This window comes from Thunnus thynnus, chromosome 19, assembly GCF_963924715.1.
Source record: "Thunnus thynnus chromosome 19, fThuThy2.1, whole genome shotgun sequence".
NCBI lineage: Eukaryota > Metazoa > Chordata > Actinopteri > Scombriformes > Scombridae > Thunnus > Thunnus thynnus.
Window position 1 is genome coordinate 15,377,978 of NC_089535.1, and position 23,991 is coordinate 15,401,968.

A 23,991-nucleotide genomic window follows, 5' to 3' on the forward strand; every position below is an offset into this window, starting at 1 on the left:
GCCAAGGTCTGCTGAAATAGACTTCTACATTAAAGAGTCATCACCTACATAAAGACCAATGAAAAGCTTGACAATATTTCATAGTTTATTTCTTATTTAGACAGTAAAAGATGAAGGTCGATCAAAGCTGAGTAAGGAGGCAGTTACTCTTAACGGTCAGAGGTCACCTTGGGCTTTACTGCCTCTGTGCAATTAGCAGCAGATTAGGAGCCAAGAAAAGAGAGGGGCAAGTGTGAACTTTCTCTGATGAAAAGCTATAACATTGATACAGTCACAGAAACATCATAGAAGAGCACAAGAGCATTCACCAGAATCATACACATACCCACTCTCTGATACACACACATACGCAAACACAAACAAAAAACAGTACACAGAAAAAAAATAAAAACCCTCCTCCCCCAATGGTGATGGGCAGGTTTGGTCATTTTCTGATTGGCTCCCTTTGCCCTTTCATTTCCCAGTAATCATCTTCAATCTGTGGCAGGTATGGGAGGGAAAGATAACATTAGAGAGACATAGTGGGGAGATATCTGCTCAGCTGAGGCATTATTTAGTGCTCCCAAAACAACCAGGAGGCAGCCTCTGTCAGACAACAAGGCTCCAGTGTGTCCACGCACACAGGACAGGGAGGCGGGAGATACAAGGACATGGAAGAATTACTGATGGACTGATAAACTCTTTTATTATCCAAACGGGTCTGTCTTCCTGTTTTCTGTCCTCCTGTGCTATGTTTTCTGTCTGCCCAACTCCATTTCGATGTCTCAATCTAAGTCTGTCAGGCTTAGTTACTCTCTCCGTCTCCCTCTGTTCTCCCTCCCTCTCTCTCTCTATCTCTCTCTCTCTCTCACCTTGTTTTTTCCCACTGTATCTCTGTCTCTATTACTCTGCCTTCTTTCTTTCACACTTGTGAATAATTGATGTCTACCGGTTCGATGGTAAGAATAGAACAGTTCTGGAGGTGACAAATGGGGTGGCGAATAGGCTTCATCCTCCACTCTTCAAAGAGTTAGAAAGTTAGCTGTGCTCGCTTGTGGGCGTGTATGCCCGTATATTTGTGTGCTTGCGATGTTTTGTGCCACTGTGAGCATTTGTTCATGTTTGTGTGTGTGCGAGCACGCATACACATGCAGCTGTGTGTATGTGATTTAAGACAGGGAGATGAAAGGGAGTTGTAATTACAGGGAAGCGTATCTGTCTACTGCAGAAGTATCCGAGGAATGGCACAAACTGGGCCAAAAGCCTGAGGTCATTAGATCTGCTGCATGTGTGTGCGCATGCATGCGTCTATGGGCTTGTGTGTGTGTGTGTGTGTGAAAGAGACAAAAGCAAAGAGAAAGAGAGGGGGAGAGAGAAAATGGTAGACAGAGAGCGATCAGCTTATAACTTCAGTTCCTCAGAGTCAACCTCTGAACTCTGCTTCTCATTATTGGCTCTGCCTCTGTCTCGTTTCTCAGCAGTAGCTGGTTGTGGTTAGACCGAGCAAGGCCCGGTTTCTGTAAATCCATGCAGTCTTATTGCCTGAGAGGAATCCCAGAATTTCCTGCGCTCTAAAATACACTTGTGTAAACATTCCAAAATATCAAATGATAGGGATTTCACTGTGTGCTGTGCGAATGGATAATCCCATGCAAAGACTGTGGTTATAATACACTGTCCCACTGTCTCTTGTCTGCCTTCCTTTCTCTTTCCACCCACCCTTTCTCTCTTTCTCTTTTTTCTGGGGCTTTATGCCTCTCTTCTCAACTTGTCCCCCTCTTCATATTTCCTTCCATCTCTTCCTCTGTCCCTCCCTCCATCCTGTTTGCCACCTCTCCCTTCACAGTTGACGATGACTTCATTGGTCTCGGTGAGCTGCCGGAAACCTTTCCTTCAGACCCCCCGGAGCCGCTGCCTGTGTTTTTGATGGAACCAGAGGAGGCCTATATAGTGAAGAACAAACCAGTCAACCTGTACTGCAAGGCCACGCCCGCCACCCAGATCTACTTCAAGTGCAACAGCGAGTGGGTTCACCAGAAGGAGCACACTGTGGAGGAGCGGGTTGATGAAAACTCTGGTCAGTGAACACATCAGCTACACACACATTCAAGTGTGCATCTAAATCAGTGAATGAATTTTATCTGTTTCCCCTACAATATCCACTCCTGGCAACTAAAGCATGATGGTCATGTTTCAGAAAGGCACTTGTGTAGGGTTAGCAAAAGATCTTGACTTGGTTAAATATTGAAAAAGTCAACTTGAAGCATGTCAGGATGCATTAACTTCTGCTCATGAAAATGTGTGTTCAAACACGTATACACACATGCAGAAAGACACAAAATGGCTCGGGTACTTAATCTCACAGGCCAGCTTATTTGATGTTATTTGACATCACCTTGACTAAGAGCGTCTCAATGAGAACGTCTCTCATTTCTTTCGGCATGCTAGCACCGCCAATTTTGTCGTGTGTGTGTGTGCCTTTGAGGGTGCAGATGTGTGTTTATGTACATGTTTGTGAGCATCCTGAGGAAGTGAATGTAGTGAAGCTCCAACAGGGTTGTTTTCGACAGAATTCAGCCCCTGAAGGCGTCAGAGCCATTACACACAACAGCCCAGCACTGATTGGCTGCATTCAGCTGCTGTATTGGAAATTGAGTTCTTTCTGTCGCCCACAGGTACCAATCACATCGCATTTACCCTTTTCATCCCACTGTTTTGCCACACACATGTCTGCGTGCTCACACACACAGACACGCTGAGTGCTACTCACTTCACTTAAATGTGAATGTTTCAGCACACAAGCACACACTTTCATAGATTTAAAGAACCAGCTAGCATTCTTTTACATGTTTTATCTAAATATCTAAGACACGGCATTAAAGACAACAGCCAGCACAGACAGGCATGTTGCAGCATTGATACAAGATAAAAAAGCAGTTACACAGGTAGAAAAAGAGTGCTGCAGCCAGCACAAAATAAAAAAGGGAGTATTGGAAAACAACCTGAATTCCAACCTGAAATGCTTTCATTTTGACCTAGTGTACTTTAGGAAGAATACACAAATCTGAGGATGTGTTTTGTGGTTATCATTATGACAAAGAAGAGGTTTGAAGGTAGCAGTGGCTCTTAGCCTTTGTGTCAGAAGGTTTTGTGCTAAAAGCATCAACATGGAAAACAACCCACACATCATACACGTACCCACTCCACACAGCCATATCCACAGGCTATTTACTGCACAGATATTCATTCATTTATGCTCTTGCACCCCACACACACATGCACGCACACGCACACACACACCACACCACACCACAAGTGGATGTGTGTAGCCTCTCTCAACCCACTCCATTGCTCTCTGATTTCCCCAGATTGACAGAAAAGGAACACCGATGAAAACTGGCCAGCTTGGTCAATACCACTGATAGTGTAGCCTGAAGAAATTGGATCTCTCCCTCTCTCCTCTCTCCTTATCCCTGTGTTTCTCTTTTTCTTTTATTCTCTCTCTGTGTCTCACTTTCATGTTGGAGAGAACTTATTATCTTATGAAAATAAGATTAAATGAGAGATAATAAGATTAAGCGAGTGAGAGAGAGGACAGAGACTACAGATGTTGGTGTTCATTTAGGTTTTATCCAGATATTTGACACACTCGTGACAACTAAGGTGCTGTCATATACACAGATACACCTGAACAGCATTGTAGAACTGTTTCTGTGTGTGTGTGTCAGGTGTGTTTACTTGAAATAAAGCAGTGGTCTCATCAAATACAGTGCATATAAAAGTATTTAACCCCCTTTAGGAAATGTTCATGTTTTATTGTTTTACAGCTTTGAATCAAAGTAGATTTGTCTTTTCTTATCGACAGAAAAGAACATTTAATGTCAAAGTGAAAACACATCTAAAATAAATTAATTACAGGTATGTTTTCATAAGAATTCACCCTCTTTAATAGGACACATCTACATTATCACTTGTCTTTTTCACATAATTAGGTAAATGGAGGTCGCCTGTGTGAGTTTCAGTTAGTTGTAGTATAATTACACCTGTAGGTCCAACTTCAGGTGAGTCAGTATTGTGGCAAACCCTCTGGCTAAAGAAAGCGGTCCTTAAAAACTGAGCTGCAATGAAAGAAGGAGAAGTGGTGGAGGACACAAAGAGATCTATGACTCTGAAGGAGTTACAAGCTTCAGAGGCTGGGATTGCAGAGACGGTGCAGACAACAGTTGCCCAGGTGCTTCCTTAATTGCAGCTTTATGAGAGAGTGGCAAATAGAAAGCAATAGAAGAAGGTTCTATGGAAGGATGAGACCAGAATTTAGCTTTTTGACCATCAGACTTAAAAAAGGTATGATAGGTCAAAAACAGAAGAATGAGGAAAAATTGCTGTGTCCAGATGTCCAAAGCTATCCACACTGACTCAGGGCTGTAAGTCCTGCCAAAGTTATATCTATGAAATACTGACTTGGAGGGAATGAATACTTATGCAAATGATTATTTTATATTTTATATTTGGAATTAATTTAGATCTCTTTGTAGAGATGTGTTGTTACTTTGACATTAAATAGGATTAATCTGTTGCTCAGTGACAAAAAAAGTCACATTACATAGATTTAATGTTATAACACAATAAAACATGAAAACTTCCAAGGAGAGTGAATATTTCTTATAGGCACTGCATGACACAAATGACAGTCATTTTTAAGATGTTTGCGTCGTGTAAACAATTACCTGCCAAAAGCACAATTTGTGCACAATCAGTAGTTGCAATGTAATCAGCAATATGTGGCTTGATTTACTGATAACCTTTCCCTGAACAATATTTTTCACAGAACGAAACAACTCACCTGCAGCTCTCAGCAGGGACTTTTCAAGAGGCCTCATGCTGGTATATGCTCTGTCCAAAGGCTTTTTAATCCAGTGGATGTGACACGCAGTGGGTCACATGGAATGCAAACACTTGAGTCAAAAAACCCACAAAAGTACATACAGTACATAAAACTGATTGCCATCTCATGTGGTGTAATTGGACATTATAATTTCCAAGAAACAGGTGATTACATGTAGAATATAATAGACCATTTGTTTGCATGTGATTATCGTTTGAACAGCAGCCAGTTAACACAATAAAATGGCAGAGTAAATATATGCTTGTCGAAAAAAAAGGGAAAAAAGAAAAAAGTTATATTTATACAGTTGACAGAATGGATTGTCATTGCACCTGTGGTAAAGTATTTTGTTGCATGTGACCATGAGCCCCTCTGATGTGAATTGAGACCTGTTTTGCGTGTAATTATGGGGACACGCATGAAAAGAAGCCATAGATTCAGATCAGCTGTACAAAATGTGGACTTAACAGGAGAAAAACAGTGAGGAGGAATCATGTGTGATGGCAATTTTGACTAATAGCCTTCTCTCCACAGTGATGATTTAGCTTCAGACACTCATCCTGCTGTCACCTGAACACTGTAGCGTTCACCTCCTAGAGTTGAGGGCATGTTGTAGTCTCTTGTGAGGAAAAGGAGCATTGATCTGAGCAAATGAGCAGCAAATTAATTATAAGTAGGTGAGGCTAGAGTAATATACACTGGAGACAGCTTGTCACTTTCTCTAAGATATGAGTTAGAAGATCAAACAGGAGTGCTCTTCATCTGGCCAGATAATCAGAGCACTTACCTCCTCCCTCCTCCTTCAGCTCTCCTTCAATGACCAGTGCCTCATCTTCTGCCTGACTGGTCTGATCAATAATGTTAGCCAGTGCTAACACTAAGGAGCTAGGCTAGCTCACTTTAATGATCACATTAATAATGAATCATCTCCAATGAGGCACCCTGCTTCAGCCGGCTATTAATGGGACATATTGTAGAATCATTTCTACAGCTAATGGCCACATTGACAGAGTGTAAAGTAGCCACTCATCGCTGGCCCTGACATGGTCCACACTTGCTTTGCCCCTCTTGATTTCATATTGAGTGGAATTCTGTGTCTGTATTGTTCTGTTGTTATCATTGTAATGCTATACAGCGTACTAAGAGCCACTAGCTGAGCTAACATATGAAGTCACTAGATGAGGTCAGCAGGCTTAGTTGAGAGCACTGCTCTTTTGCTTAAGTGATCCCTCTGATGTGTTTCAAGTACAACACATCATGGAGAGTTTAATCCAGCTTTAATAATAGCCATGAAGTCATGAATGAATCTTAAGTAGACTTATAGCAAGTCGTCATCATAGCGTTAGGCTATGTTACGTTACCGTGGGCTAATTCTAACAACATCAGACAGTTAATTCATCACCATAGAACCTACTTCAGAAACAGTCTGGAGCACAGACAGAAAAAATTAACTGATTCAGGCGTACGTTTTACACCCTCAGAGAATTCATATCTACTTATTGTTTCCACTATTGATTTTCCCTCTGCTACTCTGTGTGTGATGTTCTCCCAACATTACATCCATCCTTGACATCCTCAAACTAACAATACTCTTGCTCCCTCACACCCACATCCACACACTCACTCAAACATACACACTGATGCACAGTACACACTTGGACTCACACATCATGCATCGAGGCACAGATACAGGCAGACTCACACAGCAGATGTGGCTGCTCCTCTGCCTGTCGGCACACTGTGTAAATTTTACATGAGAGTTAAGCTGGTGTGTGGGATGTCACTGCGCTTGGTATGTGTGCCAGAACAAGGAGGCAGTGTGAATGCACTGAACCTGAAGTAAAATGGCATGTTCATTTTTTAAGCATCCATTCTCTTTGCATTTTTCATTCAACCAGAAATTCAGACACCTACTCAAACTGTAGAGTAGACCCTGAACCTTTGTACAAATTGTGGTCATCCAGGGAAGGCGTATAATGGTTATTAACATAAACATAGGCATTTCCATTGTGGCAGTTGAAGCGATCATCCCAATCCTTCGTATACTTTGTGACACAAAGTCTCCCCTGTCACTATGTGTTTGTCACAATTATATGCATGACAAAGAAGAGTGCACAACTAAACTGAATGATATGCTAGGGAAATTAAAGGAATGATTGTTTGGTAGTGTCACAACATACAAGACTGACATATTATGTGTCACTTGTAATTTCATGCAATTATTGCCGCAATCATCAGTATACCAAAATCATCCTCTGACTTCAGTTTAAAATGTATCCAAATATTGGCAAAATGAGATTATATCCAGATATCATCTGAGGTTTATTGATGAATCAGTTATTAGTGTGCTTACACAATTTAAACTACCGTAATGCTTCTTTTGTCAAATTTAGATTACTGGCAGAGGTTCTCAGTGTGTCTGAAATTCGCTCATTTTTTTTCTCTAGTTCATCAGGTAGTGAATCCCTGTGTGTAGTGAATTAGATCTCAGGCAAAGATTAGGGATGCTGACTGATTGAACCCTGGGACACCGATGAGTCAGTGGCTTGTGACACAGTTCCAAAGCAGCACATCATAATGATGTCACATCAACAACATATTTCTTAGGTAAACTTAGTTTTAAAAAAGTGGTGAAGTAAATGATCATTACCACTATTAGCTGCAGCTGTGTAGCCACTACTATAAATATATATGTACTAGTCCTAGTACATCTTGTTGTGTTGCACATCTGACAAACTCTACAAACATCCGCTCAAGAGAAACATACTTCCTGTTATTAGTGGCTAAAAGTTTCCAATGGGGTGAGGAATGTTACCAAAACATTTTAGCATGTCAACGCTTGATAGCTTGATAGCTATCTAGTGATTAGCCTTAACACCAGACGTTTTAGCATTTGTGTTTGTGGTTTTTGTCAAAAGCTTCCTCCTTCTCACATTTTCCCCCAATGCCACAAATGCACTGAATGGAACTAAGAGAGACTATAAAGACATATCTTGCTTAGATAAAGGCGAGTCAAATGTCAGTTGACTGGCTAACTAACAATTAGTTAGATTAGCTTGTTAACAGTAGGTTACAGCGACCTTTGGACAAGCTCCAGTTTAGAACTAAATATTTTGGCCTTTTGTCAACAGCCACATAATTAATTCCACTACAGTCATCTGTTTGAATTTGAACTCTGTGCAGCACTTTTAATTTGTGTCTTGTCAAGAGACACTGGCCTCACCACTCTTTTCTTTCCATTTGAATTGGCAGGTAATGATGTGCACTGAGGAAAGGGTGTTAGGTACAGTAGCCCTGAGAGCTGCAACTTAAGCAAACATATGCAAATAGACAAAACACAAGCAAATTAAGAAAACATCTTCATCAATTTGACAACACATGCGCAACATCTAGGAAATGCACTGCAAAATCAGACAACACAACACATTACAGAAATGCATCAAATACAAACAACACAACACATTACAGACAACACAGCTGAAAATTTTCCAGAGGACACTTAAAAGTGACAAACTTGTCTGGACATGCTTGTTGTTGCCACGGTTTATGACTCATGGCGTCATTGACATTATTGAAGTCGGTTATCTGTCAGTGGTGTTGGAAAATAAGCTAAGAGTGTTTTTGGTTTATTTTAACATTGTGATCGCATGTTCATCAGTTCATCACTTTTAAGTGTCCTCTGGAAACACTTTCATTGTGTTGTCTGTTATGTACTGTTGTCTGAATTTGCAGCGCATTTTCTTAATGCTGCGCATGTGTTATTATATTGATGTTTTATTTGCATGTGTTTTCTTAAGTTGCAGGGTGTTGAGCTCCCAGGGCCTTCGTAATTACGGGATATTAGAGCAAACTACATTTTATTTTTTATAGACTTAACATACATACATTAGAAAATTAAAAATCAGTATAAAAGTATATAGTAAAGTAGAAAGAAAGTAGAAAGAAATGTCAAAATATGGCATGATTTGGTCAGTATTACAGGCAGGCTACACTATAACCAATCAACAGCTGAGTGCAAGAACAGTGTGCACAACTCTTTGAATTGGATGTGCTACAGCTGCAACAGAAAGATTCCCAGTTTCTGTCATTCTGTCGGCTAAGAACAAAAAAAATGACTACAGAGCAAGTCATCACCAAAACTGGATGACTAAAGAGTGGAAAAAAAGTTCCTTGGTCTGACAAATACTGGTTTGTAATGCTGATGACAGGGTCTGACTTTGGTATACAAATAACATAAATCTGTAGATCCATCTATCCTCATGGTAATGGTGCAGGCTGGTGATGCTGGTGTATTTCCATAGGGAATGTTCCTAGGCACACAAAAGGCCCTTTTTAGTAGCAACTGGGGATAATTTGAATGTCACAGTCCACTTTAACATTATTGCTGACCAGGTTCATGAGCATGACAGTTCCAGGAAAATGACATCAACTTGACTTTTTTCCAGTGGGCTTCACAACCACCATATCTAAACTTAATAGAGCAGCACTTTGGGGATGAGGTGGCATGGGATATTCATAGCATGTTCTTGCGTAAAATCTGCAGAACTGTTGCATCACTATTGGGTCAATGTGTCCCGTAAAGTGTGTCCTACATGAACCCATGCATATTGAAAATCAGGTTGTTCCAGAGGCCAGCGGCGCACTCCTGGAATTATAGGGACTGCCCCGCATAGGGAATGATTCACTTCTATTAGTATCAACCCTGTTCACGGTGGGTTCGTATACTCAAGAGAAATGGAAGTGTTAAGGCACCAGTATAATCATTCAGAACTTGTCGAATGGTCAAACAGCTTCGGAAACCCCTTTCCCCAACACCTTTCTAATGTCTGGCACCGGCACTTTTTGTGGTTACAACTGAGTGCAACAGAATGAAAGTCTTCCAGGAGAGATTGTCTGAAAATGTGTGCAATTATCCCCATATTTAAACAATTATAGCGTCTTGCCCCTTTTTATAACAGCTGGCTTTTCACCACACCTTTGAGTTTGGCCATTCAGTAGAGCTATAAACAATTTGCCTTCCAATGTGGTCGGACAGCACATAGTATGAACTTGTTCTTTTCTAGCATAACCCAGCCCTTAATCGTCTCATAATTTCTGCAAAATGCAAGCTGTCTTATTGCAGTAAATTTTTCTTTTTGACGAGGACTTCATGATACCACTGTTGTCATCACAAATATCCTTGTTAATCAAAAAAGGATGATGGATTGAGCTGAAATAAGGCATAATATTGGATGGAAATTGGGAAGGATCCATATCATCATTGAATGCCTTTTCACTGCATAATACATACATACATATATGCATTCACTTAATTTATATGCTCACACACGTACACGTTTTCAAACGTGCGCAGGCATACACACGCTGTAGCAGAGGCGTAATCTGCTCTAGAGGGGCAGCTGTTGGTAGAGGCATTTGTTTTGGGGATGATTTGTTTGTTTGGGTCCTGGCACCCAGATGAGCAGTAATCAGAGGAGTTAGCAAACAGGATTGTGTTAGCCATGACGCAGAGAATCCTCCCCCACAAGGCCCAGACCCAACAGCTCAAGGCTCTGGCTCTAGAATCGGGGCCAGACGCACACACAAGCACACAAAAACACACACACACACACATACACACATATACCCAGTGTCAAAGCATGTGATGTGACTGATGCAAATTGTTTGATGGCATCTATAATGACATTACCATCAATTTTTGCCGTGTTAGAGAATACAACATTTAGATGTGTGGATTATGTGAGGTTGGTGTAAATAAGATCAGTGGATACATTTTGGTCTTTTTAATTCCTCATTGTTACTTCTTATCTGTGTTCACTTTTGATATGCTCTAATGTAAACTCATTTTCTCCCTTTCCCCTTAATTTTTCCTCCTTTTTCCCCTCTTTTCCATATCTCGTATTCCCATCCCTGCCCTCTCTTCTCACATGCTTTCTCTATCTCTTCCCCCCCTTTCCATCCTTTCTGTCTTTCCTCACAGGCCTGGTAGTGAGAGAGGCCAGCATTGAGATCACTCGGCAGCAGGTGGAGGAGCTGTTTGGGCCGGAGGACTTCTGGTGTCAGTGTGTGGCCTGGAGCTCTGCAGGGACCACCAAGAGCCGCAAAGCCCATGTCCGCATTGCCTGTGAGTATTCTCCCCTCCCTTCAACCCTCTCGTCATCCCATTATTCAGTCTTTATCCTCTTTCTCATCTTTGTATTCCTCTCCAAACAAAATCTCTTGGCTGCCAAGGAAATGCATCCCACAGACTGACTTGAGTATCATGACAGATTTATAGATTCTGGAGATAGCAGCTGTGGGAAAAAAAGGGTTTTACTAACATGGGACTCAAGTGTCCCTTTGAATTTGAGTTGGTAAAAAGCCTACAGAATCTGAATCAGTTTCCTTGTGTACAGTATAAACCTGGAGAAACAGTGTGGAGGAAGGGGAGAGCAGCAGCAGTGTATACACAGAAGAGAGGCTATGGCACATGTTTATGCCAGTGTTCCCTCTTTTTCCTGTAGGTGGTCCACATTTGTTCTGCTTGTGTGTTTGTCCTCCTACTGAAAAGCATAACACAATTGTTCCCAAGTAATGAGAAACATTCTGTTGCCTCTAAAGTGTGGGCTCATTCTTAACTGTTCCCCAAAGCATCTGCCAGTCAAAATCTGAAAGGTAATGAAACCTCAGAGGACACAGCGAGGAAAGCGGAGTTGTAAGAGTTTTAGTTGTGGCATCAAAGCAATTCTTCTGCAACACAATGCACATTACATAAGACAACTGCTTACACATTGTTGTCAAAATTCCACCTGAAGGGACTTCTTTTATAGTATCAGCTAGATCATCGCTCTTTCAACTCCTGTCAAAGTCATTCCAAGGCATTGTGACTGACATGTCCCGCCCAGCTTTGCAGTTTCTGCTCTGACTTTCTGCGAACAGGAGAAAAGGCAACACCCACTTGCAGTTTATATTCTAGTCTATATTGTTATCACTGCTGGATAGGGCTGGATAGGGATATCAGCTTAATGTTTGGCTGCCACTGTCAGAATGATTTCATCTCCACTACATACAATATAGCAAAGTAGCACAGTACGGAGTCAATATCCATGGTTTTCACCTGATCTACTCCATTTAGAGGCACTCACTGTAGCAATCGTATACCCGTCCCTCTCAATTTTTATCTCCCCTAATTCTCATTTTCCTTCTCTGCATCTTTATATCACTCTCTATGTCTCTGTCTGTCCCCCCTCTCTGTTTTCTATAGTTTATCTCTGTATCCAGTGTATTCTCTTTCAAACACCAGTAGCTCTGCTACTGTTGAACTAGCTTGGTGAATCAGAATCATGCCTCTCAGTCTCCCACCGTGCTCTCTCCCGCTGCTCCACCTCCTATAATCACCCATGATGAGCAGCCTGCCAGCACTAACCTATCCCTCAAATCACAATGGACCCCTCTTCCCCTTCCATTAGCTTCTGCTGAATGGATTAGCTCCTCTACTGGGCTCTCTCTCCAGGCAGGCTTCTTGTCGGAGCCAGACTCTATCCCGTTAGGATAATGGAAACTGGGCTTGTTTTCCTCTCCTCTCCCATCATCTAAACATATACAGTTTAATCAGACAGTGAGTCAGAGCCAGCTCTGGCGAGTTAAGAGGTTGTTGTGTTGAAGAACTGGCTCTTCTTGCAAGAATGGCTGGTCTGGCTAAAGGTATTGTCAGAGTCTCTGTCTGTGTAAATTCCTTATGATTGCTTTTCCTTAATGTGACCTCCACAAAACCGTTTTGATTGGCGCTTCATTGTTGGGGTGTAGTGATTACTTGCCAAAGAGAGTCAATAAAAGTATTTGCATAGAAGCATATTAAATAAATCAAATAAACCGAAATGCCTTTCAAAAGATTTGTGGAGGGTAATGTTTACTGAGAAAGCTGGAAATTGATTTTCTTGTTTGTTTGTGGCCTTGTAATTTTATGAGTACAACATAACAAGTAAAACCTTAAGTTTATTACTTGGAGCAACTTGATAATAATGATAAAAACCTCAAATTCAAAAGTCATCTTGGTAAGTCCTAACTGTCATTCTGAATCCAGGTTTACTGCAGCACCAAATGATTTACTAAGGAAGGCAGAGACTGTTTCTGAAGTGTGAGGTTGGTGTAATTTAGCATCACACAAGTAGCCACATGCGTTCACATAAGGTAATGGCTGTCATATGTGTATCTTTCTGGCGACAAGCAAGGCTGGAAGTGTATGTATGCTGACAAGAGAATAGTGCGACTCCCACAGGAATGTCAACTCAGCCGCTCCCACACCCTTCAGTGTCCCACAGTACCGAGCAGGGTTATGAGAACTGAGGAGAGGAGAGAGGAAGCACAATTTAAACCCACATCCAATATAAATATACAGTACAAAATAATCACTTGAATGCCACTAATTGTTTCATCAGGAATAATGCCAAATGTTTGCAAATCAAGATGAAAAAACAATACAAGCACTTGCCAATGTCATTTTTACCAAAAGAGTAATTCAGGCTATTCAGGATTTTTATGATCTATACAGTCTATACAATATTGCGTCCATCTGGTGTTAGTTGTGGCAGGCTCTGGTTTTACACTAAAAGAAAAAAAAACAGTGTGACAGTGTGTATTTTCTGGCAACAGAAGAAGAAATGTAACTATCTCCGCACATTTATTATTTTTGCCTTTTGTGATCTTGTACATGCATTTAAAAAATGTTCTTTGGTTTGTACATTTTCCTATGATATACACACCATCCTCCATTGTTTAAACATTTCTGGGCCAAACCAGAACCTGCTATGAACACAACCATATGAACACAACCATAAATGCTACCACCAGTGAGTGCTGCTAGGCAGTATGGTCCATCCAAAACCACCAAATGGCATGCTGAAATACTGCACACTGAGCAGACAGGCCAGCGGTTTCCTGCCCAGTCAAGACTTGCATTTTTATAGTTAGAGATCAAATTTAATTTATTAGATTTGACTGAAGTACATATACAGTGTACTATAAAGTGTGTCACAGTGTAGGAGGAGGTGTGCCTGATTCTCCCCCTCACCTGTCATACTGTGACTACATATTCTTTAATCATTTGGAGGCAATTTGAACTACTGTGGGATCTATCTCTACATTATAGTTCTGACAGCAGAGCAACAGCAGAATGACTCTTACAACTTCAAACGATAAGCACTCTTTTGATACTAAGTTTTGTTAATTCCTTTCCTTTCCTTTCCTTTTCTTTCCTTTCCTTTCCTTTCCTTTCCTTTCCTTTCCTTTCCTTTCCTTTTTCGTCTTATGAAAAACAAATTGTTTGTCCTTGTATAAAATTCTATAAAGCAATGTCTCAGCCCCTCCAGTCATTCCTTCTTTTAATTTCATACCAGATTTTTATGGAAATTGCTTTCAATTCAATACTCACCCTTTCAGCTTTTATAATACATTGAAAACTGTGGAGTTATAGCATATTCCCCTGAAGACACACATACTCTCGGGTTGAATTGGGACAAGGGCTCTCATTGAATTTGTTATTTTAAGGTTAATTTTTCCGAATTAAAAATGAACCTTAAAATGATTATAGGTATTCGTTATGGCTTGCGGGTGTAGCCTGATCATGTATTTTGTAATAAGAACATGATCTAGTTTCCCCTGTAGGGAATTTAGCTGAACAGTAAAATGTCTCTTATTTCAGCATAATGCCTCTTCATGTAATAGCTATTCAGCAAAAAGAAAGCAAGTGATGAAATCGGTAAATTTAACCTCTATCCCGATCAGGTTTTAGGGATGGCTCTTTTTATTCTAGGTAATGATGCCTACAAGGAACAAACTTTGTAAGAATTACTTCCATACTACAGTATATCCATTCAGACATATACTTTGCATTAGACTCTGTGTCACTGCACATCTGCTGTTGCTTTCAGTCTACAAAATATTCATATCTAAAACTTGGATTCAAAATCAATGTGGTATTTAAGAACCATCTAATATAATAAATCTCTTTTTTCTGGTATTACACAATCTCAATAGCAGCCCGTTACTGTGTTTATAACATTCTGTAAAGAAGAAATGCCATATCTTCTCCAGAGATTGAATTGCTGAACCATGGTCATTCTGGGTTTGTTTCCATGGACACGGTGTAGGTAGAGAAAGAAATGAGATATATTGGTTCAGTATGCAGAAGAAACTTAGAGATTAGAAGTAAAGTCAAAGCAAAACTTGAGACTCTCAACTTTTGCAACTGGTGTACACCTATGTAAGAGCTGACTGATTTAAAAAAATAATAACACTTGATCTCACACAGTCTTTGAAGATGTATACTTCCTGCTTAGTTCAATTAACTCTTAAGGGTTAGAGCTTGACTTTAAGGTCATAGAAAACCTCTTCGCTCTTGTACTTATAGCACAGATAACATTTTCAGCTTGGTTTGTGTTGCTCTACATTTATTCTTGCCTTTGTACGAGGGACTGGTCCATGCTTGGTTTAATGGTGATGAGCAGAGTTGGGTTCATATTTAGGGTTCATATTAGATTTACAGATGTTTTACATATTGATCTTCTAATAAATGTTTTTTAAAAAGCAAAATAAATTTGAATGCATGCAGAATTGTTGTACAGGAAAAAATAAAATAAAATTTAGAGCAGTGGATCCCAAACTTTTCCATGCCAAGGCCCCCCACGTAGCATTAGCTTTTGGCCGGGGCCCCCCTTTTTTCAAGATGTCTTTAAAAGCCCATTGTCATGTAATGTAAGTGTAAATGTAAAAAAACAGCAACTTCTGAATATATTTCTTTATTTTTATTAATGCAAATTTGTATTTCAATCTTTAATCATTCCATTAGATTCAGTACTTCTGTTTTCCATTATAAGCATTGTTTGTCAGTTTAGCTTAACAACATTCAATATGGGGCTTTTTATTCAGGAGCGTGGTCTTTCAATTTGAAAGCATGATTTATTGATTTCACGTTTGGATTTTGTAATGCTTTCCAAACCCTGCCCTTGCGCTCAAATAGCCCCTGCTTGTGCTTTGATTGCTCTGCTTCTGCTCAAACTGTGTACTTGCACTCAGAGATATTGTTGCTTGGACAGATTTCCTGCTCTCCAGCTTCACCACTTCACCTCGCACTCCGGCTACTTCTGTGCACTCGTGAAATGTCTACTCTCAGATTTCTGGTGTGCTCTCAGATTTTCTGTGCAATAACCCTTTCAAAATTCCCCAACCAGTAGAATGCCACGTGTAGTGTTGACCAATGAAATGATCCCTGCCTCCTTGTGGACTTGTTAGCTTTACTTCTTAGACCGTCCCATACTCTTTAACCGGTTAATCTACTCCCTCCCTCCAAGGCTGTATTAAATGTACTTCCCTTGCCTTCTTTTTGAAACTTTTTGAAATAAAAGGACAGTTAATGTATATAGCATTGTCGGTACTTTTTCTTTTACTACAATAGCTACATATAATAGTAGCCATATAGCACACCGACCTCCCGTCAGTGTGCTAGAGGAGAAAATGACGTCACCTTCATGACTCAGGAGCAGGAGTCTAACGGATCGCCAAAGTTAAGAACCTCAAGTAAGTAAGAAGATATGCAGGTATAGTACCTGCAAGTGGGGAAGTGTTTAATATATTTACAATACATATTTATATGTAAACCTTTCTGATAAAGCAGACTTTGATCATGTGATCATCATTTGAAGAGAAGAAAAGTGTTTTTCAAATGTAGTAGCTCATTGCGGTTGCTTTTGTTTTGTAATGTCTTGTGTCAGCTAGTTACTTTTGTTGTTGATACTTTTTTCATTCCTAAACACTGAAATACAGAAGAAAAAAAAGAAACACAGTGGCGTCCATTTTGATGTTAGTTGCCTAGCAATAGCGTTTATATTATCAATATCATTTATCAGTGGATGTATTCTCGCACCACAAATATGACTTAACCAATTCAATTTGAAGAAAGTAATAGCACCATTAAAATAAAAAGCTTACTTGAGCTCCTTGACTTTGGCGATGTGCTAGACACTCACTCCTGAGTCATGAAGGTGATGTCATTTTCCCCCACCAACGGGAGGCCGGTGTGCTGTACGGCTATTATTATATGTAGCTATTATAGTAAAAGAAAACGTATAGGCGCTGGTATATACATTAACTGTCCTTTTATTACAAAAGTTGTACAAGAAAGCAAAGGAAGTACATTTAATAAAGCCCTGGAGAGCAGGAGTGGATGAACCCTATCAAAGAGTAACTGCCCATACGGGACTCTAAGAAGCAAAGCGAATACACCTGCATAGAGGCAGAGATAATTTCATTGGTTAACACTACAGCTGACATTCTGTTGGTTGGGGAATTTTGACAGGGTTATTGCACAAAAAAAATCTGAGAGCAGAGCAGAAATCTGACAGCAGATGTTTCACGAGCGCACAGAAGCAGCCTGAGTGCGAAGAGAAGGGCTGAAGCTGTAGAGCAGGAAATCTGTCCAAGTAACAATATATCTGAGTGCAAGCATACAGTTTGAGCAGAAGCAGAGCAAATCTAAGCACAAGCAGGGGCTATTTGAGTGGGAGGGCAGGGTTTGAGGGAAAGCATTACAAAATCTTAATGTGAAATCAATATATCATGCTCTCAAATTGAAAGATCACGCTTTTGAATAAAGATATGAAAAAAAACACATAATTCAACAACATTGTGTGAGTGTGTGTGTCTGTTCATGTGTGTATCTGTGTGATTGTGTCTGTCAGTGCCATATGCATGTCGTTGTCTACATGTAGACATGCAATGTGTTTTGTTTTAAGTACTTTTAAAGTTGAAAAGGCACACTCACACAAGCAGGTGGTTGCAAAAGGGAAAAGGCATTTCAGAGCCCTCTCAGCCAGGGTGGGATAGTCTTTTTTTTACATGTAGCCTGTAGTCAGTGAAGGAGGGAAAGAGCCTCAAATTTCAATTTTAAATCCCATGAGTTTGTCATCTCAATCAGCTCCTTTTATGACTTTAAATCCAGGGGCAAAGGGGTCCCTACTCCAGTTTAGATGGGTGTTTTCAAGGTCAGGGAAATAGTCTCTGAAATATCCCTGGTGCCCAAATCACTAGACGACAACAGCTCCTGGTAAAGCAGTGGGAAAATTTCTGCAGCTACCTCCTGGAGCTTGTTTGATCATAGCGTAAGCTTCTTCGAAAAAGCACACACTTTGTCTTGCGCATGCAATATGTACGTGTCATCCAGCTGAAGTGAGAAATATTCGCTGGCTCTCACCTGCTCCAAGAGTTGAGTGGACACATCCTGAGCCATGCCACTAATCTGCCGGCTCACGGAATTATCAGACAGCGGTACAGCGTCGATTTTCTGGGCAGCATCCTCACCAAGCAATTCTCTAACAATGTGTTTGGTAGCTGGTAGAATCAAATCCTCTCCAATTGTGTGTGGTTTCTTAGTATGAGTAATGCGGTATGAAGCCAAAACGATGCCTTCAATGCCCATTCGGGGAAAGTAGCTCGCTGCACGAATGTAGCCGACTGCCTGGCCAGATGCTCTTCCTTTATGCTGAAGTTTAGAAGGGCTTAAACACTCATTTGAGAGGGTCTCAAGGCAGAGAACGCATTTGATGCACTCATCGCAATTCTTATGTGCGGCGGTAAATCCATACTTTATATATACTGCTGTCTCATACTTGTGAGTTTTACTTGGCCAGGAGTTCTTTGGATTTTTTGCAGCTAAGCTTTTGTCACCTGGGCTGCTGGTCTGCTCATCGTTGATTAAATGTGTCAGTAAGAGGGCTAAAGAGTATGTATGCCAGGACTATTGCAAAGGCTGTGGAAATGGTATCACTGGAGTTTGGATGTTTGATTGTGGATTTGATGCTTCAGTGACTCCAAAGTTCCCAAGCGGTCCTGTTGCTTCCCATTAAACTCCTCTCCTCTCCTCTCCTCTCCTCTCCTCTCCTCTCCTCTCCTCTCCTCTGCTCTCCTCTGTTGTTGTATATGATGTCTGCTGCTTCACAGTCTGTGCAGCAGGTGATGATATATGTCTAATGGGCTTCGGGTTCCAGTGTAGCGTGACACCTTCAGTAATCCTGCCCTGTCAGCTCCACTATCCCTGCCCTGCACTACTCCATCAGGGCTCTCACACCACAAAAATATTGGTTTTTCATTGGAGGGCGAGCGATCCCCTTCTCCCTATCTTTCTTCCATCTACTTCAGGCAATTTATCTGTGTGCTGAAGGTGAGGGAGAGATAGAAAGGAAGCATAAATCTCAGCCACTGTTTCTAGCATTGAAATACATACTGTTGCTTTAGCACAGGGGCAATTATTATTGATGAGCTACCCTGCCCTTTCTTTTGATGATTTATTATTACCAATACTATTATTGATTGATTCTACATTTAATATTAAACGTGGCTCTCCAAAATATACCTCACGTCCGCCAGTCACTGAGATAGAAGTGAATGTTGATACACAATGTGCTTTCTGTTCATTGTAGACTTGCGGAAGACATTTGACCAAGAGCCTCTTGGGAAGGAAGTGTCGCTGGAACAGGAAGTATTGCTCCAATGTCGCCCACCTGAAGGCATCCCAGCTGCTGAGGTAAGGTTCAAAAGTCATGTCATTGAGCCAGTACACTGTAATTGTTCGGAAAAGTAGATGCTTTGTTTGAAAAGGTACACTTAATACGTAGTTATAAATGTGATTATACGTACTAAACCCAGCCAAAAGCTCCAACCTCAAATCCAATAAACTGGCTTTTCTGAGAAGAGGTTTATGTCTTTTTCGGATTGGTTCCTGCTGACATGTCACCGTCATTTCTAGTGTGATTTTTTTTTTTTTTTTAAAGCATTTAATGGGTAGCTACAGTAAAATGTCCTTAACTGTATTTGGCATGTGTATTTTTTAGCATGTATTATGTGTTTTTGGTAATGCCTGTCATCGTCTTTTATGGCACATAAAGGTAAACAGTGTGTGTTGATTGCAGAATTTTCCTCAGCTTTGAAATATGCTCATTTCAGAAGTTGTAATGCAGTAACTGAATAAATCTGCCACAGTCCAGTGCACAGATAAGGACATTTTTTTCACCGCTGTCTGGGCTATTTAAGCTGTTTGGGTATTTCCTGAACATTGGCCAGTCACTGCAATTTGGTCAGAGGAGGGAAATTGTAATTACCTGCTGTGGGAAAAAAGAATAAAACTAGTTGTGTCCCTGCGTTACCTTAGTTCAGGCAATCTCTCCTCCCTGCTCTACTTCCTCCCTGCGCTACAGTAGAACACTGTTAGAGCTGCATTTGAAAAGGCTCAGTTGAGATTGCAGGGACATAAATAGAGGATGAAAGGGTGGTTTGATGGGTGGGTGGGGGGCTTTGGTGTCTTTTTTTAAGATGGGGGTGTAGGGACTGAACTCTGTAAAGGCTTGGGATTGACCTGGAAAAGCTGAGTTAAGTGAGTGGAACTGCACAGCATTTATCCCCGCTGAAAGTGCTGACATGTTAAATGGACGAAAGTTTGGGACTGGCACTGCAGACTATTCTTATACAATCCAGACTTCAGTCTGATAGTGTTGCTGTAACAGCCGTGTAGTACTGGTGATTCTGGCACCTGTCGAAGATCTCAGTGTCAATTCTGTTCCAATCATGGAAGATCTATGCTTTCTGAGATATGGGGTTGCTGTGGTAACCCAGATGTAGAATAAGGTTACCGCTTATTGTTTATAGTGTACTCTGTCTGGGTAAAGATATGCATTAGTGGTTGGTGAAGTAGAGGCAGTGCTGTTTTAATGCAGTTACTCGTTATCAAACCACCCATCTGTTCAACAAATGAGCGGACAAAAAATGTTTGGTTAAGTTCTACAAGGCACAATGACATTTCACAGACATCCAGCATTTGTGGCAATTCACCCCTTCTGAAAGAAAAACATTGAACAGATTGTTTAAAATTCTCCCTGCCTACATTATATTCTGTATTCTGACTAACAACAATGATTGTTTATTTTTATTTCTATGAGAACAATCTCAAATCAAAATGCGTAATGGCTCTATAATTGTAAGATGTCTACATTTTTTTGGGGGGGGGGGGGGGCTGCATCCACATCACATGACTGTCAAGTTTCTGTCTGTGAAAACCAAAAGAAAAGTGGAAAATGCAATATTTTAAGTTAGTGTCGGCATTAAAATGCATATTGATAACATTTTTAGCAAGAATGTGCATTTTATTTTCATAATTTTTGTTCAGTAAATGTATATGTTGTTTAGTTTGTCAGTTATTACAAAGATTTTTTCAGGCTTTCTATTGTTGCTATGGTGGTTGCCAGGGAGTGATTTGCCGGGGGAGATGGTGGGGATTTCCCCCCCTGTGGTCTAGGCTATATATCCCTGCCTCTGCTGATTTATTTTTGTCCCTGGTAGGGGACAAAACTTTATCCTCCTCATAGTGATTTATGCTGCTTCACCCATAGACCATCTATATATCAAAATATCTAAAATAAACATAGGATATTTTAAAAAAAGATATAAGGGCTGCAACTTGAGAACAGTCCATACTGCAAACAACAATAAAATCAGAAATGGACTTTCACTGTCAGTGCTCGCGCTCGTTTGACAATAGAGATGAAGTGCTGTCTAGGCTACATGATGACACAGTGGATGACCCCTCCACAGGAAAGCATAAAAAGAAGAAGTCCGTCATCAAAGCAGACTGTTTTCTTAGTCTGACAAGTAGGCATCTACTGTAGCTTATTTATTGTTATGATGACAGCACGTTGTCCTATTACATGTTGTGATTATTTTCTATTCAATACTGAAGTTTGCCACATGCTGTGCATAGAGCTGAATTGAACAGTGATTTGCAAGAATGACATTAAGTGTATTGGCACGTCTGGCTGAGTGGTGCTATCTACAGTACTGAAAGGAGCGTTGGGGGATTTAATTCTGGTATGTTTAATTAGCATTTGACCTTTTGTTTTGTTGTATATGATCACATCTCCTATGTGTCCAGATGAGGAAAGGATAAGGCATGAACTTGACATCACATCACCAAGAGTGAAAATATTGCGCTATTTGATTAATTCAATTTTTAAGAAATGGATTTAAATATTCCTACAAATGCAATGGTCAAATTCAAATTTCGTACTACATCCATACTTTATTCTTTAAAGAAATTGTGCCTCCCAAAAGTAGACTGCATACAAAAGAAAACAATGCACATTCAAAAATACAGCCACAGTATAAAGCACTAACAAAATTAAAATAAATAATCCTGTTTGAACAAAATATTTACTTGACAAAATTGTGCAAAACTTCAGATGTGCTACTGTGTAGTTGGTTAGAAGAACAGACACTGTAGTAATCTTACCAACAGACAGACGGTGACTTCTTACTGCTATATTCTGTGTTGCTGTCAAAAGCAGTACATCTGCAACTGTTTTAATATAACTGTGATTCTCTTCAACTTTCTTTCTGTACACTTTGTCAACCATGTCTAATATAGAAGAATCTGTAAGTGTTACCCTCTTGTGCTCATTCCAAGCAAACATAGCATTAATGTGAGGCTCAAATATCTAATGCAACTTAAAGCCACCATCTTTGAACATTGCTTTTTTTTTCCAATGTGAAAAGCCTGATTCTGAGGTGAAAACAGATTCTGACGCATTAAGCAGGGAGAAGTGTCTGCATGCATAACAGTAGGCTGAATATTTCCTTTGTGAGTATTCAAGCCATGAATACAGGTTATACCATAATGGATTGAATGACCTCCTCTTCTCATCTTGGATGGTATTTAGAAAACTCTTTAAATGAGGTTGAGTGGGACCTGCTGCTCATGACTGTGAAATATCTGAAAGTGACAAAAGCGTGAGATTCAGATCTTGCATTAAGTGTCATCTAGGTCACAGATATGACTTATTGGGACAGAAGTGGTCATTGCGACATTAATACAGATGAAAGAATTGAGTCTCCAAACTATGTTTTGTAAAGAAAACACACATGAGAAGTGCACTGATTTGCAGCAAAAAACAAGAAGGAAAAAGAAAAGAATATGGGTGAGAGAATGGATTGAGATATGTGAGAGTTGGAGGCAAGTAAATGTTTTTTGCAATGGAAACGTAGGTAGCTGATTCTGATAGAAAATATATTAAATAGATGCATGGGTTCAGGGAGCTACTACAGATGACAGCAGAGGGGTTTGCTCTGTTTTCAGCTTCTTTAATTACTCACACTTACCTCATGGCTATGAAAAAAGACAACAGTTCCATTCCACAATTTATTTTTCCTCTTTTTTTTCTAAACTCAAACACAGCTGCCTCAGTGGGAAAAAGGACACAACTGAATGCTGCTTTTTCATCTGTGTTTGTCAGGCCTTTTCTCACACAAGCCCGCCAGAGAAAAAGCCTCGGAAAAAGCAGATGGGCTAAGTCTGTGGTTACATATGAATCTGCAGAAATATGTAGCAGCCGTTGTGAAGGAACGATCTGTCATATTTCACCCACTCTAAGACCAAAAAAATACAGAGAAGATGAGAGAGGCTGAAGGCAGAAGGAGAAGAGCTGTTGAGGTTTGTCGGGGTTGGATCCAGTGGGTTGTTGTCAGGCCTCCAGTGGGCTGTCAGTTCACTCTGTGGTTCCTTTTGCCTTACGAGGGAGAGGCTGGCAGCATGGCAGACAGTGGCTGAGCCATAAAACCCATACTCTTACAGCGCTTTTGTTAATTCATGTGGATTGTATGTGATGGACATTGTGCTTTGTGGCAGGGATCCAAAGCTGCTCTTTCATGAAAAAGACAAGCAGGACACACATGCACTGTGCTGACAGCGCATGTACTGCATTGTCACATAACTGCACTTTCGCATGCATGTTCACATGTCTGCGTGCCAGCAAAGACATTAGCAATCATGCAAGCAATGGCACACACGATAACTGCCATCAACTCAACTAAGCACTGAAAGTCTATTCATCTATTGTATAGAGTGAACAGTATGATTGTGGCTGACCAGCTGGCAGAAGAAGATTCACCAGTGATGAACTAGAAGAAGGAATCATGCTTCCTCCTTTAAAAGTGGAATAAAAGCTTTTATTGAAGAAAATCTGTTGTCTCATCCGGGTCGAAAATAATGTTTTCAATCACTGTTAAAATTGCTAACCGGTTAACGTTGCAAACTCTGACACTTCAAGATTGTA

At 40.4% G+C, this 23,991-nt stretch overlaps 1 protein-coding gene across 2 annotated transcripts in view; it reads left to right on the forward strand.

The window, feature by feature from the left end:
• Nucleotides 1-23,991, forward strand: part of unc5cb (unc-5 netrin receptor Cb) — a 124,141-nt gene that overhangs the window by 64,495 nt on the left and 35,655 nt on the right. For both annotated transcript variants that reach the window (XM_067573831.1, XM_067573832.1), the window contains exons 2-4: nucleotides 1,826-2,056; nucleotides 10,845-10,988; nucleotides 19,315-19,418. In XM_067573831.1, the coding sequence (XP_067429932.1) occupies nucleotides 1,826-2,056; nucleotides 10,845-10,988; nucleotides 19,315-19,418 (479 nt within the window). The remainder of the gene's footprint in view (nucleotides 1-1,825; nucleotides 2,057-10,844; nucleotides 10,989-19,314; nucleotides 19,419-23,991) is intronic.